We start from the raw sequence: 16,225 nt of genomic DNA, 5'->3' as shown, positions 1-16,225 counted from the left end.
TAAACATACTTTCATAGGATTGCCTTGTGCAGAAATTAATAACCTTGACATTTACTTTTAATTTATAAATACACAGCAAAATCTCCAGTGTTAATTTAACACTGGAGATTTTGCTGTGTACCTCTTTTATGATTTTATGCTATAGCTTATGTATCAATTCGTCCCCATTTGTCCTAATGCAGTATTTTTTTTTCATCTGCTATATTATTTGCAGTATTTAGTTTCTATCATTTTTATGAGTAACAACATAGTGATCTAGTCTCACATGCTATGGCCTTCTGTTACAGACAGACTTACAGACCCGTGTGAGCACTCGAGATGTTGTCAACAGCTTCAAGAAACAGACTGACCCTAGCTCCGACTATAGCACTAGTCCTAATCCCAATCCTGGTACTACCCCCAGTTCCAGACAGCAAAATGAGAGTCCAGAAAAAAGAACAGAAGCTGAGGAAAATCCTGACTGCGGCAAGGTAAGTAATAACTACCATTTAATACTTATTGATATATAAATATTCAGTGTTTATGAAGTCTTCTAAACTACTCAGTTAGTTGTACACATGATCAAAGTGGAGATGCATTGACTTGTTTAATACGTTAAATATTGTACAGTATGCATGTGCTTAACTGTGCTAAGCACTGTGCTAAACAAACCAATATACAGCATTAAAGACTTGAACTGCTACGGCAGTCCATTGAGTAATTTTGCTTACTTGAGTTTTTGATGACAAAAAATTAAGCAGAGCTTAAATGGATGTTGAAATGTTGCAGTAAGATGAGCTATGACACTTACAAAAATGTAATATTGGACTAGATAACAAGGCCAGGGCTTTAAAACGAGAAGTATAAGAAAAGCCACGTTTTCTTTAAAACAAAGCTTCTGTCTTTCACACATAATTTTTGAGGTTTGTCATTTTTATTCATTATTTATTTAATTAGGGAATAATAAAAACTAATTAAATTATACTAAACGTGTTTTCCATCCATTTTATTTAAAGAAAATCTAAATATGAGATTAAATGATATTCTTAATAATGGGGCTTTGCCAATTGTTATACCAACAATTATTTATTTACTTTTTACGTATGTAAAAAAATTTCAAATGGTCATTGATTACTGAATACATTTTCTTCTCTACTGCAGTTAACCGGCTGTGAAAATTTAATTCAGACATACCAGACAAGCCTTAACACTGTTAAATTTTACCCCTGCACACTGTGAGTCAATTGAAAAGACTTCAAACAAACTCTAATTGACGCTATATCCACAGGCTGTATCTACAGGCAGGCTGGTGAACTGCATGCACCTTTGGACTAAAAAATGCCCTCCAGCTGTGTAGGTCTGGCAAGAACAGTTAGATTGACATTTCAGACTTTTTATACCACCGAGCTCAGTTGACCTTATTCAAACAGCAGTCATTTTGAACAGCTGGGGTCAGAAGGTACTGAGGAAATGTCTTTGAATGTCAAACTAGTGTTCAACTTATATGTTAAAACTTCATATACAGGCATTAAATTTTCACCAGTCTGAGCAGCAACAGACATAGAAACCTCCCTGCTTAACACATAACTTAATATGTTTTTAATTCTGGTAATAGGCTGAATATTTAAAATTGATGTGTCATTTTTATTAAAAGGAACTCAACATTTGACCCTCAAGGTGTAAATTTACTCTCCTGAAACTCATCTAGGCTGTTATAAACACATATTTTCATTGTTTGAAAAATCCTGAATTTATAATCCTCATTTTGACCTATGAAAGACACCATTACTTTGTGCGTGCAGTGCACTTAGGGTAAATTAATGGCACTCCAGAGCGATCATTACAAGGTCGCCATTATAAATTATGAAAAAGAAATGTCACATTGTGCTGCTTTTGATTGTGATTACCAGTCCAAAGGAAAGAAGAGGGTTGATTTTAGTCTCCACAGCTTTCTTGTCAATAGGAAGAGGAGAAAGAAGCAGGAAAGTCCTGGTGGAGTAAGGCTTGTTGTATTTGATGCATTAGTTTAGTTAAAGCCATAAAGATGTGATAACCAAAACCAAGTGTGCCTAAAATGCACTTTGATAAGGAGTCTAAATGCTGTCAGAGAGCAAGTAAAGGTCAGTTAATTTGTGTAGTTCTATGAAAGCTAATTTCCATTACTGAAAAGAAAACAAAAAACAAAAAACAAAACTCAGAATTGAAAAAAAATAACAACATGAAAATGTTGACTTATGGATTTTTTTTTCAGTGGTGGAAACAAGTTTTGATACATCCAACACACAGGGTGCTTTACACAGGCATAGAAAGGAGTACGGCGACACGTTTAACTATCCTTGCTGAAGTACCACGACCACAATTTATGGACACCTGCAGTTGTTCCGGTGTTGTGTTCAATAACAGAAGAAGAAGGAAACAAAAACAAAACACCAGCCCACTGTAATCTCCAACTAGCTACACAGTTTTGCCTCATTAATCTCTTTTATGTGACATCCCTCTGGTGATAAATACATGAACACGATAGCCTTTCATGCTGTACTGTTTAGGCCCAAATCGGCTTGATGTTTGGTGGCCTGCAGTGACGTGAAAAATTAAACCTAACGTAATGAGCCTGCTTTGAAAAGGAGTAGAAAGTGCAAATATTTGTTTAAAAATGGGTATAGTACAGATACCTTAAAATTCTACTTAACTACAGTAGTGAAGTATTTGTACTTGTTACTTCCCACCTCTGTTTTCCACTAAGCAGCAAACTGTTCATTATGGTGGTCGCTTTGTCTGAAAGTGAACCAACAGTCAGCAGGAACCTGACAACCAACAGTGTCACCAGCTCAGCAAAAAAGTGCATGTTGTTCTTCAGCTAAGAGTGATGCAGCTACTTAGCTGGATACAGACATAGTGGATGAAGGTAGACAGTGGCTAGGCGAAGTGTGTGAGTCAATATTATGGATTGTGTTTGTGTGTGAAAACAACACTGACTTGGATTAAAAAGTCAGACAGCTGCCTCGTCCCTTCTATCATAGTTGTCATTTTAATGCACATCTCTGATAATGGCAGTTAAGCTTTCCTGCTCAGTTAGGTTGTGCTTGGGCATAAATAGAGGTTCTTGGAGACATTACATGTTTGTCTTCCTAGAGGATCCAGAGACTGTGACCAAGACTGGTACAAATATTTGACATCATTACCCAGAATGCAGTATGATTTAAAAACAGCAACAACTGCAACAAAATAAAAACGACGGCTGCCTTTGTGTGCAAAATTTATTAAACATTTTATCCCCGCCAAAAGACAGCTACTGTTTATTTTTTTTAATATCACATCTAAGGGGCTGGTTGTAGGCTGCAATTGTATTAACTACTCATTAAATGATCCACTAAATTGTAAGCTAATGTCCAAATCCCCCCCCCCCCCCCCCCCCCCCGCCCCATTTCAGATGTAAATATAAGTATCTCTTAATAGAAAAAATAAGAGCACTCATTAAACAATTTTTATGCTTATAGTTCAGTGCAGCCATTTCGCATAAGAGCATAAGAATAGAAAGAATGGCAATAAAAAATAATAACACACATCAAGGAAACAGTTAATACCCACTTAAACAAGGACACAAACACGGTGTCAGGCTTGCTTTCAGCACCACAAAGCTATTCAGAAAAGATGGAAGTGAATGAAAATCTCCAACAGATTAAACAAAAGTAACCACACATTTTTTCCAAGCAAAACCATGGCAACACCTTCAGTAATGATTTTTTTCTTTGTTTTAACTATGTTTATTACATTTTTTCCCCGAAACATTAGGCCATTTACAAAAATAAAGTAGAAATAAAATATTCCAACATCAGTGACGATTAAAAAAAGATAAGTTAAGCAAGACTCAATAAAACATAATAAAACAAAAACAGTCCCTTAAGCCCAGTCCCACTCCCACTCACTACCAGACAAGAACTATACTGGAATCAATAATTTCTGAGGCAGGAGAAAAACTAAAAACAGTCAAATATACGTACTGTATGCGAATGAATAAATAAATGTTACATCACCAACACAGAAAAGAGTACAGTTAGATAGATTTAACTCATGAATTTGACAATACTTACACAGAAATTTACATTTGTAGAAAACAAACATATAAACCCAACAAAGACAGCAATCTATTATGAATGTAGTGCCTGAAATCAGACCAGCATTTGTCAAAAAGATGTCTTTTTCTTTGGAGATTAAATGAAGCGACATGGAGATGAAGGTGGGATCTGAACTTTTTCATAAGAGAGAAATACGAATATTGCCAGCAGTCATGGCTGGTTTGATATACTGTGCCTGGTTTCTTTTGACAGGGGGGGACATCAGATATGTCCTCTAAAAGGGCTAATCTAGGTGAAGAGGGTATCTCACATCTGACAGTCCTGTATATCCTCTCTTATTGAGCACCAGTAATCTTTTAGTTTATTGCGTGTCTAAAACATGTGGATAAAGCCATCTGTTTCTTTTTTACACCTAGAGCAAAGATCAGAAGTTGATTCAGGAATGATAAGTTGAACATGTTGCATCTTACCAGCACAAAAGCTGCTGTGTCAGGGAAATCAGAGCTACACAGGAAATAAGATTTCATGGCAGAGAACAAAAACAAAAGCAAAAAAATATCTACCAACTCATCTATGGGAGTTTAAGCAGATTTGTTTTGTTTGGTTTCCAACTGCCGAACGCTTACTGACTTTTGTTAGTCACTGTGATATGTGTGTACAACAATCATTGTTCTTTTACCTCAAATGAACTTTACTATGAGGAACAGTTTCTATTTTCAGCCTTATTTCAGTTGACTTTATATTTAGAGGTCTAATATAAAGATAGATAAAGAGTTCCTGTTGCCACTAAAATGATGCATCAACAAGGGTATTGCCAAGGTTACAGCCACGCTCGTACATATGCATATTTTAGGTTTTGCTTGTCTTTGCCTTTAGAATATGAATACAGGTCAGTTCCTGCAGCACACAAAAACTCATTAACTGACCCCCTTCATTAAATTGCAGTCATCAAAAAAACCTGAAAGGTTTAGCACCATCATTCTGATTATATTTGCTATGTTAGGATATCAGAAAAACAGTTTTTTGTGAGTAGTATTTGATTTGTGCTAACACTAACACTAACCTTTATCAGTAGGAGTCTTATCATGCACAAGGGTGCTTCTTACCCTTACATCACACTGTTTGCCATCAATCCCTGTAAGTACACTGATGAAACAACTCTTCTATTGCAGATGTTAGTTAGGAGTCATGGAGAGGAGAAAAAGGTGGGAATTACTGAAGATGATAACAAAGGATTTCTACCCTCACTCCTTAAAGGAGAGTACAATGAGGAGGAGTCTGCAAGATCTTTCCAGGAGGCGCTCAAATTATGGAGGGGGAAGAATGATGGAGTCTGGATACCTGCCAGACCAGGTACACTAAATTGAACTGATTAAATTTACCCAGTGTTTTGACACTAATGATAATGAGAACATAATATTTATCTTTTATTGTTTGTTTGTTTTTCAATTTCAAAGCAGTTTTTGTTTGTAATTCACAGTCTTGGAATGGCTGCCACTGACTAGCACTCTCACCTTTCAGCAAGGTCGTCTCTGGTTCCTTTCTGTGTGGAGTTAGTATATGCTCCCTGTACCTGTGGATTTACTTTGGGTGTATCAGCTTCCACCCAAGGTCCGAATGCTTGTTAGACTAATGTTAGGTCAACTGGTGACTGTAAATTCAAAAAGTGGTATTTTGACTTGGACAGACTGCAGTGACTCTCAAACAGACTGTTAAGGGTTTGCAAATAATTGCCATCTAATTCATACAGTCTGTATTCACATTGCAGTCAACTGGATTCAGTCTTGGAAACAAAGTGAATGGACTTCTTTAACTTTGGACTTCCAGGCACCTTGTTTCCAAGCTCTTTGTACCACCATGCCCTGAATGACTGAGAACCTACACAGACAAATTGGGAAAGATGTTGGTTGTAAAATATTGTACACATCACCTGCATATCAAAAATTATGCTTACCTTTTATGTGAATGTGACATCTTGGGTATAACTGGGAAACACTAGGATCTTTAACTAATGGGTGCAGCGTTCCACTGCTCCTATGTTTTGATTGCTTCCTATTTGCTTTTGTACTAGTTTTGTTTTCTAAAACTGCATCTCATTAGCGTTAGATTCACAACAGGTTGTTCATCCAGCATCAGCGTCAACTGTAAAATACCACTTTTGATAGAAGGGGACTTGAATTTCTAGAAATAAATGACATTTTACAGCTCCTTAAAGATATTTGAAGTGGATTTGAATGAGTATTTTTATTCTCAGTTATTATTTTTGGGACCCAAGATTTTTCTTTAGCCCTGGCTTGAACCTCTCTCCACGGATGAAAAAACAATCCTTTACGTTATTAAAACTCTGTTGTACCAGAGGATAGGTGATCTGCTGGAGGGCATTTGAGTTGGTTTGCACTGGACCATACCCTGTATCTATTCTATTTCTTCTTCTCTAGTACCACCTCCTCACTTTCCACTCTTGTCAATCTATTGCTGGGCTCGAATACTGTGCTGAAAGTTAGTTGAGGATTGAAAAGTAGCAAACTTCATTTCTGCATTAATTTAAAAGCCAGAGTGCTCTTTAAAAGTGCTTAAATGCTAAAGAAAATTATGTGGTTTTTTTTTATCATGAAAAGTGGTTGTTTGAAGATTAATGCCATGTTCATCCTATCTGCCTTCACTGCTGAGCTTGTGTGTGTGTGTGTGTGTGTGTGTGTGTGTGTGTGTGTGTGTGTGTGTGTGTGTATGAACATGGAAGCATATGATGTTTGGTGCTTGATGGAAAAAAGTTGAGACCAGCTCAGTTTTGATTTGTCATCTGTCACACCCATGGCACACCATCTGTCGGTATCAAACTTCCAGCCTCCATTCCGTCGCAGTGACTTGTAGCTAGTTGCTCCTGCAACACACACTTCCTGCAGTGGAGTGGAATAGAATGTATGTGGAGCACTGTATAGCTTCACTACCAAGCTGCAGTGTCTAACTACGGCTATCAGATTAACACTAGGAGTCCCAGGCTTCTACCTTTCTACCTTTAAAACCCACCACCAGCCAAATGGCTGGTAGGCTTTTAGCTAGGCTTTAGCTTCAGCCAAGTGGAAGCTAAATTGGCTAGTCATTCATATGTAAATTAGGTTGTTAGCTGGGAATTCTGGAGGGAGGGGAGTGGGGGTGTGTGGATGAGGGGGTGGGGGAGCTGCTAAAAGCTGTGAACTTCCTTTTGTGTTTCATCTTGATGCATTCTCAATCATCCAGGGAAATAAATCTCCAAAAGTCACCAACTTGGAGTGTTTCAGTTTGCCATCTTAGGGAGAAATCAACACACATGGGTGTAGGTCCTTTGTTGCTGAGATTTATTGATAAAAACAGTACAAAAAACCAACCATTTGTATACACTTACATTTGTATTCAGCTTTTACCAACAAATATATTTTTTTCTCAGCTCTTTCTCTTTGCATTTTCACCTACTTCTCAGTTTTCCTGCTTTCCCTCTCCCTGTATCTGCTCTGATCTGGTCTTACAGAAAGTGCTTACCACTGCAGTAGGAGGGTAATCCATGGCTGTTGCATATTGAGATAATGAGAGGAGTGTTAGGGGTGCCCTACTCCACACCACAGCACTAATCGCCTCAGCTTTGTGTATGCGTATGTGTACACGCGCAAGTGTTCCAGGCAATTTTGTGTCTTTTCGCAGATATTGTGTATCTGCATCTGCAATAATGTTTGTGCGCTCAGGTTTATGCGGGTGTGTATTATTAGCACTATTATTCCAGGTTCTGTATATGTGTCTAGGTGTTTGTGCTTTTTATTAGACCTCCTATTTTCTCTGCTTTACTGCGTGAACAGACTCTGCTCCTCTCTCCTTTCGCTCTGCTCTGCAAATTGCTACTAGCCCCTCCAGCCCTAATTATTTCTGTCAGGCCAATGGCACCCAGGCCCAATTTAAAGCTTCCACTGAGGACTGCCAAAGTGTCTGGAGTACAATCATAACATGTCTCCTTCTTATTTTTATCTTTTATTTTCTCTCATGCGCTCACTATGTTCCTTTAGTATTTCATACATCTTTTTTCTTATTCCCACAGGGCTCTCTCCTGTCTGTTTGTGTTTTGGCACTTTTGGCATGGTGACAAGGTGTTTTCTCACTTTTTGAGGGGAGTGTGTTGAGAAGCTGCCGGATTATGTTTTCCTGCTACCTATTCTACCTTTCTGAATCTTTTTTCCTTTGGGGCATTTTTTTCCACCTCTTACATCTTAACTTTATTTTTGTTTGATGTCCCTCTCCCCATTTCCCTCCAGTATCAGTGTCAGCTATGGCGACCCAGACTGCCCTCCCTCCAGACAGAGAAGCTGAAGGACAAAGAAGAGGAGGGGGGGGAGAGAGGGTTCCTGTCAAGGTGAAGTTCACAAAAAACAGCCTTACCTACATGGACAGATTGCTGCTCAAGAAGCACCGGAGGTACAGATAGAAATGTGCATGCATCACACATATAGTTAATATTCAAAACCATGTTGAGGCTTCTGTCATGAGCTTCAGGCAGTAGGTTCAGTGGAAAGTTATGCTTCTCCCCTGTTCGTTATTCCTTGCAAATGTTTTATTGTTAAGAATGATTAAGAGCTTTAAAAGCAGTATCAGCTCAAAGTTTTGGTTTTGATTTATTTATGTTATCGTGTATTTGGCAACAACTTTTAATGCTATAACCAACTGCTGTGACTTTTCCTTAAATAATGGCTAAATAAATTATAAATTTATTTAGAGTATAAATTTTATAACTAAGCTACTTGGTACATGTGCTGCCTATGATACCTATGGTACCGACGTATCATTGTCACCAGATAGATGTCTCACATGTATCTGATGACATCTCTGTTACGCAGATACAACCACACGATCGAGTTTTTACGTCAACTTGTCCTTGTAGCATCATATACACCCTTAGTTTCTTGCTGCCTCCAGTAAGGGGTCAGAGGTATACCACGCTGTGCACAAACACACACATACATAGATTTGTTATGATACTTTTTGTTACCACGGAACTTGTTTCTCTTGCTTCTCTGTGGTCTTCATAACCAGCCGATATCAGTCACCAGTGTATAAAGCAGTTTCTTACTACTTATTGTGCAGTACACCGCCTGCAGTCTTGGCTTCAGCAGGTCCCATTATTACAGCCTTTATTTAACCAGCTTCTTTTTGGGCTGAGTAGTCCACTGGAGAGCAGGTCAGGGATGAGGCAAGAAGAGTGCAGTTTCGGGCCCTCCGACTGCCTGAGCAGGAACGCTCTAAGTCCCCAGCTGTAGCAGCCTTTAACTGTGGAATAGACCAGAGAGCCAATCTAGAGTGCAATAAGCCTGCAGCGGTGATGGTGGAAGAGCTTAATGGAGAGACAAAGAGACTGGCTGGTAGAAAGAAAGTCGAGGTTGAATTTTAACAAGCTTCAATAATAATGGGAAAAAGACTGAAGGAAGGAAGGAGTTTAGAGGTGGAAAGAGCTTTAAAGAATTCACTAGAAGTGCTCAGCTATATTAGAGTCATAACTCTACCATCTTGGTAGATTTGTGCATGGCCTGCAGGTTACAGAAAGCAAGCTTGTGACCGGGGGGGTGTGTCAGTTTGATTTCCTGAGCTGGCTAGGCGGTGTGGTCAGGGTAAGTGAATGCTCGTTCTTCCATCAGCTGCCAGAGTCAAAGTATCTGTGATCAAAGCACTGAACCCTGAAATAAAAGTCTGCACAGACTTATATAGAACTGACATCTGAACTGACCCTCACCTGCACAGCAAAATCTCCAGTGTTAAATTAACACTGGAGAGTGTCTATATGGGTCCACACCTCTGAGTGTTAAATACAACACTGTTGAGTGTTAAATTAACACTTTTGACAGTGTTATATGTTTAAAAGTAACCTAGTCAGTTTTGAAGATTAACAAAGACTAACACTGAGCAGTGCTGATTTTCTAACACTGGAATATTTCTAACATTTTGAGTTATTTTCCAGTGTTAGAAAATCTGCACTGCTCAGTGTTAGTCTTTGTTAATCTTCAAAACTGACTAGGTTACTTTTAAACATATAACACTGTCAAAAGTGTTAATTTAACACTCAACAGTGTTGTATTTAACACTCAGAGGTGTGGACCCATATAGACACTCTCCAGTGTTAATTTAACACTGGAGATTTTGCTGTGTGCATTTACTGGCTGGTTTAACTGTGCTAGATGATTGCAAAATTTAAGACCTGAGCCTGGCTTGATGTAAGATTTATTGCAATCCCAAAAAGTAGCTTTAAAGCACTTTTACATTGTCAAAGTACAAAAGAAAAAGAAATATTTCATACACCATATTATCTTTATGCACCATCAGGCAGTTTGGTCCAGGCTTTCTTATTTTGTATAATTTAAAATAGGGTGATAATGACAAAACCATTAGATTATTAGTTCATACATAAAAAAAGAGAAAATCATTTTTAGAGATCATCTGCAGGAACACTTTATCAGGGCTGGTCACTGCTGATCACTTGGTTGAAGGCTTTCTCCTCTATCTTTATTTTTTTTTTTTTTACTGCACTCTAGCAAAAGCTTAAATGTGCAAACAGCCTAAGGCTAGTAAGTGAGGCTACATCATGTGAAGTACTGTACTGTTTGCAAGAAGAAGAGAGCTAGCTTGCTCCATGGAGGACTAAGGAGAGGCAAACAGTGTTCAGGATTAAATAAAGTAATCTACAAAGTCTGCCGCACATTTCCTGCAGTGGGAAGTTGGGGTATTAGTGTGTGTTTTTTCCTTTTTTAAAAAAAATCAGAATGCAGCAGGCTGATTTCACAAAACATAAGGGAATAGTGTGTTGGACATATGTAGGTATGCATCTGTCAATCATTCAGCAACAGAATGAGGTGATAAAGGGAAAGAGGAAAACATGACACTTAATAAGTTACTTAAATTGTTACTTAAATTACTTTTTCTGGCTGGGGTCTATCCTTATTCACTGTTCTAAATATGATTTCTGTGTTTTCAGAACACCAGTTGAAATATACCCATCATCTCAGGCCGTCTCTGCAGATCAAAAATGTCTGCCTGCTACAACCGCTGAGGAGACTCCAAGCAGTATTAATGGTAATAAACATGCTAATATGTAACTGCATAAAGAAGTACATCTGTAAGTCTATGAACATCTTTTGACAAACAAATGAGGGACACAATCATACTATGTTCAGAATTGTGTATTTTCTGCTGTACACATCACTTTTCTGAAATACATCCCAGAACCAGGCTCTCTACCAAACAAATAAACAGCTCAGGACTGAGTAGTTTGACAGATAACACAAGTGCAAATCTACACACACTCCAAACACACACTTATACAGAAACACACAATGGCAAAATCTTTCCCTCTCAATGGGTCAGACGTATCAGTACCTGCCCATCCAACTGTGGCACTGTGACGGGTAATCACTGGCTGTGATTGTGTGGGCAGAGGGCTGTTAGAGGTGGCTCAAGCCTGACAGGGTAAGGAATGGGGTGAGGGGGAAGTCAGCCTGTAGTGTGGAGCACACGATCTGGAGCTCATCAGTCAGTACTAGTGTCCTGACTTTTTGCCCCCAGCTGAGGCTGAAAGGAGACATATACCAAGATTAACTCTCCCCTTCCAAACCTCTGGACTCGGAGGCTGTCAACTGCCTCTCATCATATCAATCAAGATTCACTCTAAACCTGACCTGGTTAGGATCTGCTAGTCCTTGCTTTCCCCCCTTTCCGAATAGCTGTCTATCTCAAATCTTTCTTCAGTCAAAATTTCCTGTGTTTACAGCAGTAATGATTGATAAGAAAAAGTGACTCAAATTCTCTTTAAATGTGTTTAATAACAAGAGTGCATTTCAGAAATAAATATGTCAGCATCTCTCTGCTGTGCCCACATAGTGATTCTTACAACAACGTACATTCTTACTATCAAAATAACCCAGAACAATTTATTTTGAAGGAGAACCTGATTGCACACCTTATTTGTTGCTAGACAGGAACTGCCCTTACTTTATAATGCTTAGAAAGCTATTAGAGGACCAGGTCAGGTCTTGGTGTTTATGACCCTGAGAGTTTAGTTGTTTATTTTAAAGGGGATTACACCACTGTATCCAAGTGGTTTTAACTGTGGCTACAAATTGTCTATTTGACAATGCCCTGCCCTTGAATAAACTTCCCAAACAGAAGGTTTCTTAACCTCCTTTATCCCAGAGCTCACTTTTTTGTGCTTTTTTAATCAAAAATGAAGCCAAATAGTTGATAATTTTCATATAAAAGAATAGCATTGACTGCATATCCCTTTATTGAATGTATGAAATCATAATAAACCAATACAAACTCAGTTATGCCTCAACAAAACTGCACATTAAAGCCAAAGACCTTCTAGAAACATGTCTGGCAGCCTTTTAGCCATCTTGATATGATTCTAGGACTTTTGAAACAGCGTATATACATTTTACTTTAGATAAGCTTTAACCCGTTCACGCATAGTGGTCACTACAGTGGACAGCTATTCAAAGGCTGTTCTTGTATTTGTGTCAGTGTTGATAGTAAACATGCACAAAAACCACTACATCTGACACTGATGTATCACTCCATACCCTGCCGCCCACTCAAAATGTATGTTGTCCACCTAAGTGGACATGTAAAAAACTCTTTGAAAAGTCCATGTTTAAAAAATGAAGTTCAAAAATCTTTTTTGTTCATGCCTAAAGATGAATAAAAAGTCCTAATTGAGGTTGCCATAATTCACGCATGAAAGGGTTAATTTCAGTGGTCGTTTCGACCACAAGTATTTTGTAGCCTTTGCCCAAAATGACGTTTTAAAAAGCTTTTTCTTCCTGAATGTCTTTGCCCTCAGATTTCAATTGAATGCCATGTAAATGTTAGTCAACTGGAGTTATTGATGTGAAAATACATGCACTTATTTTACAGGACTGTTCTTATGTAAACTTTATTTTGTTTTGATGCGCTGTTGTAGGAAATGATACAGAGCTTTCAAGATCTACACTTACATATTGATAGACTTAGATTTGCACATTTATTTACAGCTCTTACCTGCTTGTAATAGAGAGTCAAACAACTCATTATTCCTTCATCATTTCCATACTCTCAAATCAGTGAAGTGCTAATTATATTCTAACTCCTTTTATAATATAAAACAGTTATTAAAATAATAAAACAGTTATTCATACTACAGCTTTCATTTCTCTACTCACAATTTAATAATTAATACTTTGTTTCGGTTATATGCAGATGTGAGGAAGACAGCAGTGTTTTTTCTCCTTTTCTTTTTGGGAAATGTCGAGCTGTTTAGCAGCTGATAAACTATTCCTTCCACCTGCTTCAAACTTTTCTAATGCATGCAAATTACAACAGGTTGCAGAATCTCTCCTCCTCTCCTGTCTTTGAATATAAAAGGGAGGGCATTGTGTGTGTCCATGAATAATAAAAGCTGTTTTCTGGCGGCATGTTGGGAGCGCCCCCTTCTTTTAAATTCTCATTTTCGTGAGCTGTCAAACCCATGTGGTGATGTGATAGAAGAATTGTTAGTGAGGGAGAGAAGAAGAAGGCAGAACAGCATCATTAGCAAGAGTGAAAGAATGGCAAATTAACTGATAGGAAAGGAAATTTCATGTATATTCATGTGCCAATTGTGTTGGTCATGATAGGATAACAGTATAACATGGTATACTGTTTTGTATGTTGCATAAATAGCCATATAAACGGTAATAGCTTGTAAATATTTGCTTGACATTAAAACCTGTCCCAGAGATAGTAGACTATTACAAATGTCTGGTGTAATTTTTTGAATGGGAAAGTAGTTTCCTTAGCAGTGAGAGCATTACTCAGCTCCTGCTGTGTCAGCAACATAGGAAGACCTAAGTGTTCACCTGTATCACTGGGGCCTCCTTTACATGTAGGAAGAGATTAGAAATGAAATGCTGGTATCATGTTATCATGGCACGTTCATCAACACGTTGCTGATGATACTTCTTCATGCCTATGGCTATATGTTTATGGTTGTAGCCATTCTGCCAAAATCAGACAGTCAGATACTTTCTGCTCTTTGCAGTTGACAGAAAGAACACTTTGTATCCATCATTAGTCATTCTCTAGCTCACTTGCATGACTGCCAAAGCCAAACTTTAGGAGACAAGCTAACTGCCAAAAACTGAGAGTTAACCTGGGAGTTGAGTTTTGGCCTGGTCTGTAACCGATGCTTAAGACAATCTGTACATTTAATAGTAAATTCTCTGTCAGTGCAAATGATGAATAATAAATGGCTTGCACTTTAAGTGACTAGAAATCTACTAGTACAGAAAAAAAATCACCTTTTATATTTATGTTCATCTAGAAGTAGCTTTATAAGTAAAAAGTATAAGCTGTAACAAAGCAGAAAGAAAAGCAACTGATTCTTCAGGTCACACCATCAACAACATATCAGAAAGCACGGCTCTGTCTCTTTTTGTTTTCTTTTGATTGTGTGTGTGTGCGTAGCTGAGGAGGAGGATTTTCGCCACTACTGTGCATCACTGTTTGCTGTCCCTGTCAGCATGGGTGGACCTGAGCCACAGGTTACTACACCTGAGTCATGCCTCCGCATTGAAGTCCTGGATGAGGTGAGAATAACTGGAGTATTTTATTTTAAAGGATTACACCTCAGTGACCACATGTCTACACATGACAAACAAGGAAAAATAAAGACAAAAACTTAACACCTGTGCACATGACTTTACAACACTAACATATTTGTTCTTTCTCTTTTTTTCCCGTCTAAATCATGTGTCACAACACTGATCTCATTTGTTGTCCACAGACAAGCAGAGACAGGAGGGGACTCAGTGCTGCTGAAAAGAAGGCAGACAACAGCCCAGAGTAAGGCTCAAAGAAAAAAAAGAAAATGTAACATTCTACAGGAACCATCATCACTAAATAATAGTTGTTTAAGCTTACTAATTATTTTGTAAATGTTATTGGTCGGTTAGTTATCAACTTGTTGTAAATGTTTATTAAATACATTGTAGTACAGAAGCATTGTTTGGATGGCTAAAAATGAAAATGTTGTGGAAGCTGATAGAAGTCATCAAAGATTGTGACAGTAAAGGTCGTTACACATCTACTGTAGCGCGTTTTGCGAAAAAACAACACGAAATTCTGAATTTTCTGGAGCCGAGCTTACCTTGTAACGTGTATCAGAGTTTTTACAGCAAATTCGTCCTCAGAAAACACACGGAAAGAAAATGAAACCAACATCAAGCGATGATGAGCTGGTCCTGATGTTTCTAAACTAGAAAAGGAAGAAAAAGAGATACTGGGTTCATACAATTCTCAGGAGAAGGCAGCAGCGGGCAGAATTTCATGGTTTGATCCAGGAGTTGAAGCTGTATCACTGCTGCATTCAAGATTTTCAGGATGTCAGTGGTGCAGTTTGAACTCTTGTTAGTTAGAGTTGTGTGCAGGTCTGAGGGAGAGAAAGCATTTAAGAGAGCCGATTGACCTGGAGCATGTCCAGCTGTGTGTCTGAGGTAAAATAGTATATTTTTTACTTCTATATTATTCTATATGCAGTACTGTTGTGTGTTTTAAAGTCAAATGCAGTAGTCTGATTGTTCAGATCTGATTGTTTTGATCAGAAAAATACAAAAAACGGAAATGGTACAGATTCGTCAAGTGAATTTATGTGCTTGCTGTGAACAGCTGCATTTAACGCATGAAATATTTATTTCATGAAATATTTTTACAGATTTTACACGTCTGGTGTGTAAAGGCCTTAACTGTTAATTTACTAGCAGGAATATCATTACACAACATGTAACAGGAAACACTGGAGCAAAGTCAATTAAGGTTTTTGCAAAAATGTTAATTATTTAATTATTAAAACATATGAGTGCTGTTTGTGTCTCTCTGATTGACTTTTAAAAATGGACATAGATTCACAAATTTTCTCTATTCATCACTCAGGGTCCATACTGTTCAGTGGATTTCACAGAAAGGAAACTCGGTGGTGCCCAAAACAGCCCTACTAAATGATGGATCCTTAAGAGTCGGCCCTTCTTCGCCTGTTGCACCACTACAGTCCAGACTAGTTCAGAAGCTCAAACCATCTAAGCCTCAGACATCACAAGCTGGGCCCTCGATTAAATGTGAGCTCTCTATTTTGCAGCGAAAGAGTAAATGACATG

General features: G+C 38.1%; 1 protein-coding gene across 6 annotated transcripts in view; it reads left to right on the top strand.

The window, feature by feature from the left end:
- Positions 1-16,225, top strand: part of zbbx (zinc finger, B-box domain containing) — a 76,996-nt gene that overhangs the window by 33,414 nt on the left and 27,357 nt on the right. For all 6 annotated transcript variants that reach the window (XM_085245449.1, XM_085245451.1, XM_085245450.1 and 3 more), the window contains 7 exons: positions 288-470; positions 5,228-5,408; positions 8,333-8,492; positions 11,038-11,135; positions 14,541-14,662; positions 14,860-14,918; positions 16,005-16,186. In XM_085245449.1, the coding sequence (XP_085101575.1) occupies positions 288-470; positions 5,228-5,408; positions 8,333-8,492; positions 11,038-11,135; positions 14,541-14,662; positions 14,860-14,918; positions 16,005-16,186 (985 nt within the window). The remainder of the gene's footprint in view (positions 1-287; positions 471-5,227; positions 5,409-8,332; positions 8,493-11,037; positions 11,136-14,540; positions 14,663-14,859; positions 14,919-16,004; positions 16,187-16,225) is intronic.

The sequence above is a fragment of the Mchenga conophoros genome, linkage group LG14 (genome assembly GCF_057382185.1).
Source record: "Mchenga conophoros isolate Kocher_MC1m ecotype Shallow Benthic linkage group LG14, M_conophoros_male_GT1.1, whole genome shotgun sequence".
Taxonomy (NCBI): Eukaryota; Metazoa; Chordata; class Actinopteri; order Cichliformes; family Cichlidae; genus Mchenga; species Mchenga conophoros.
This window is presented reverse-complemented; position numbering and strand designations above follow the sequence as displayed.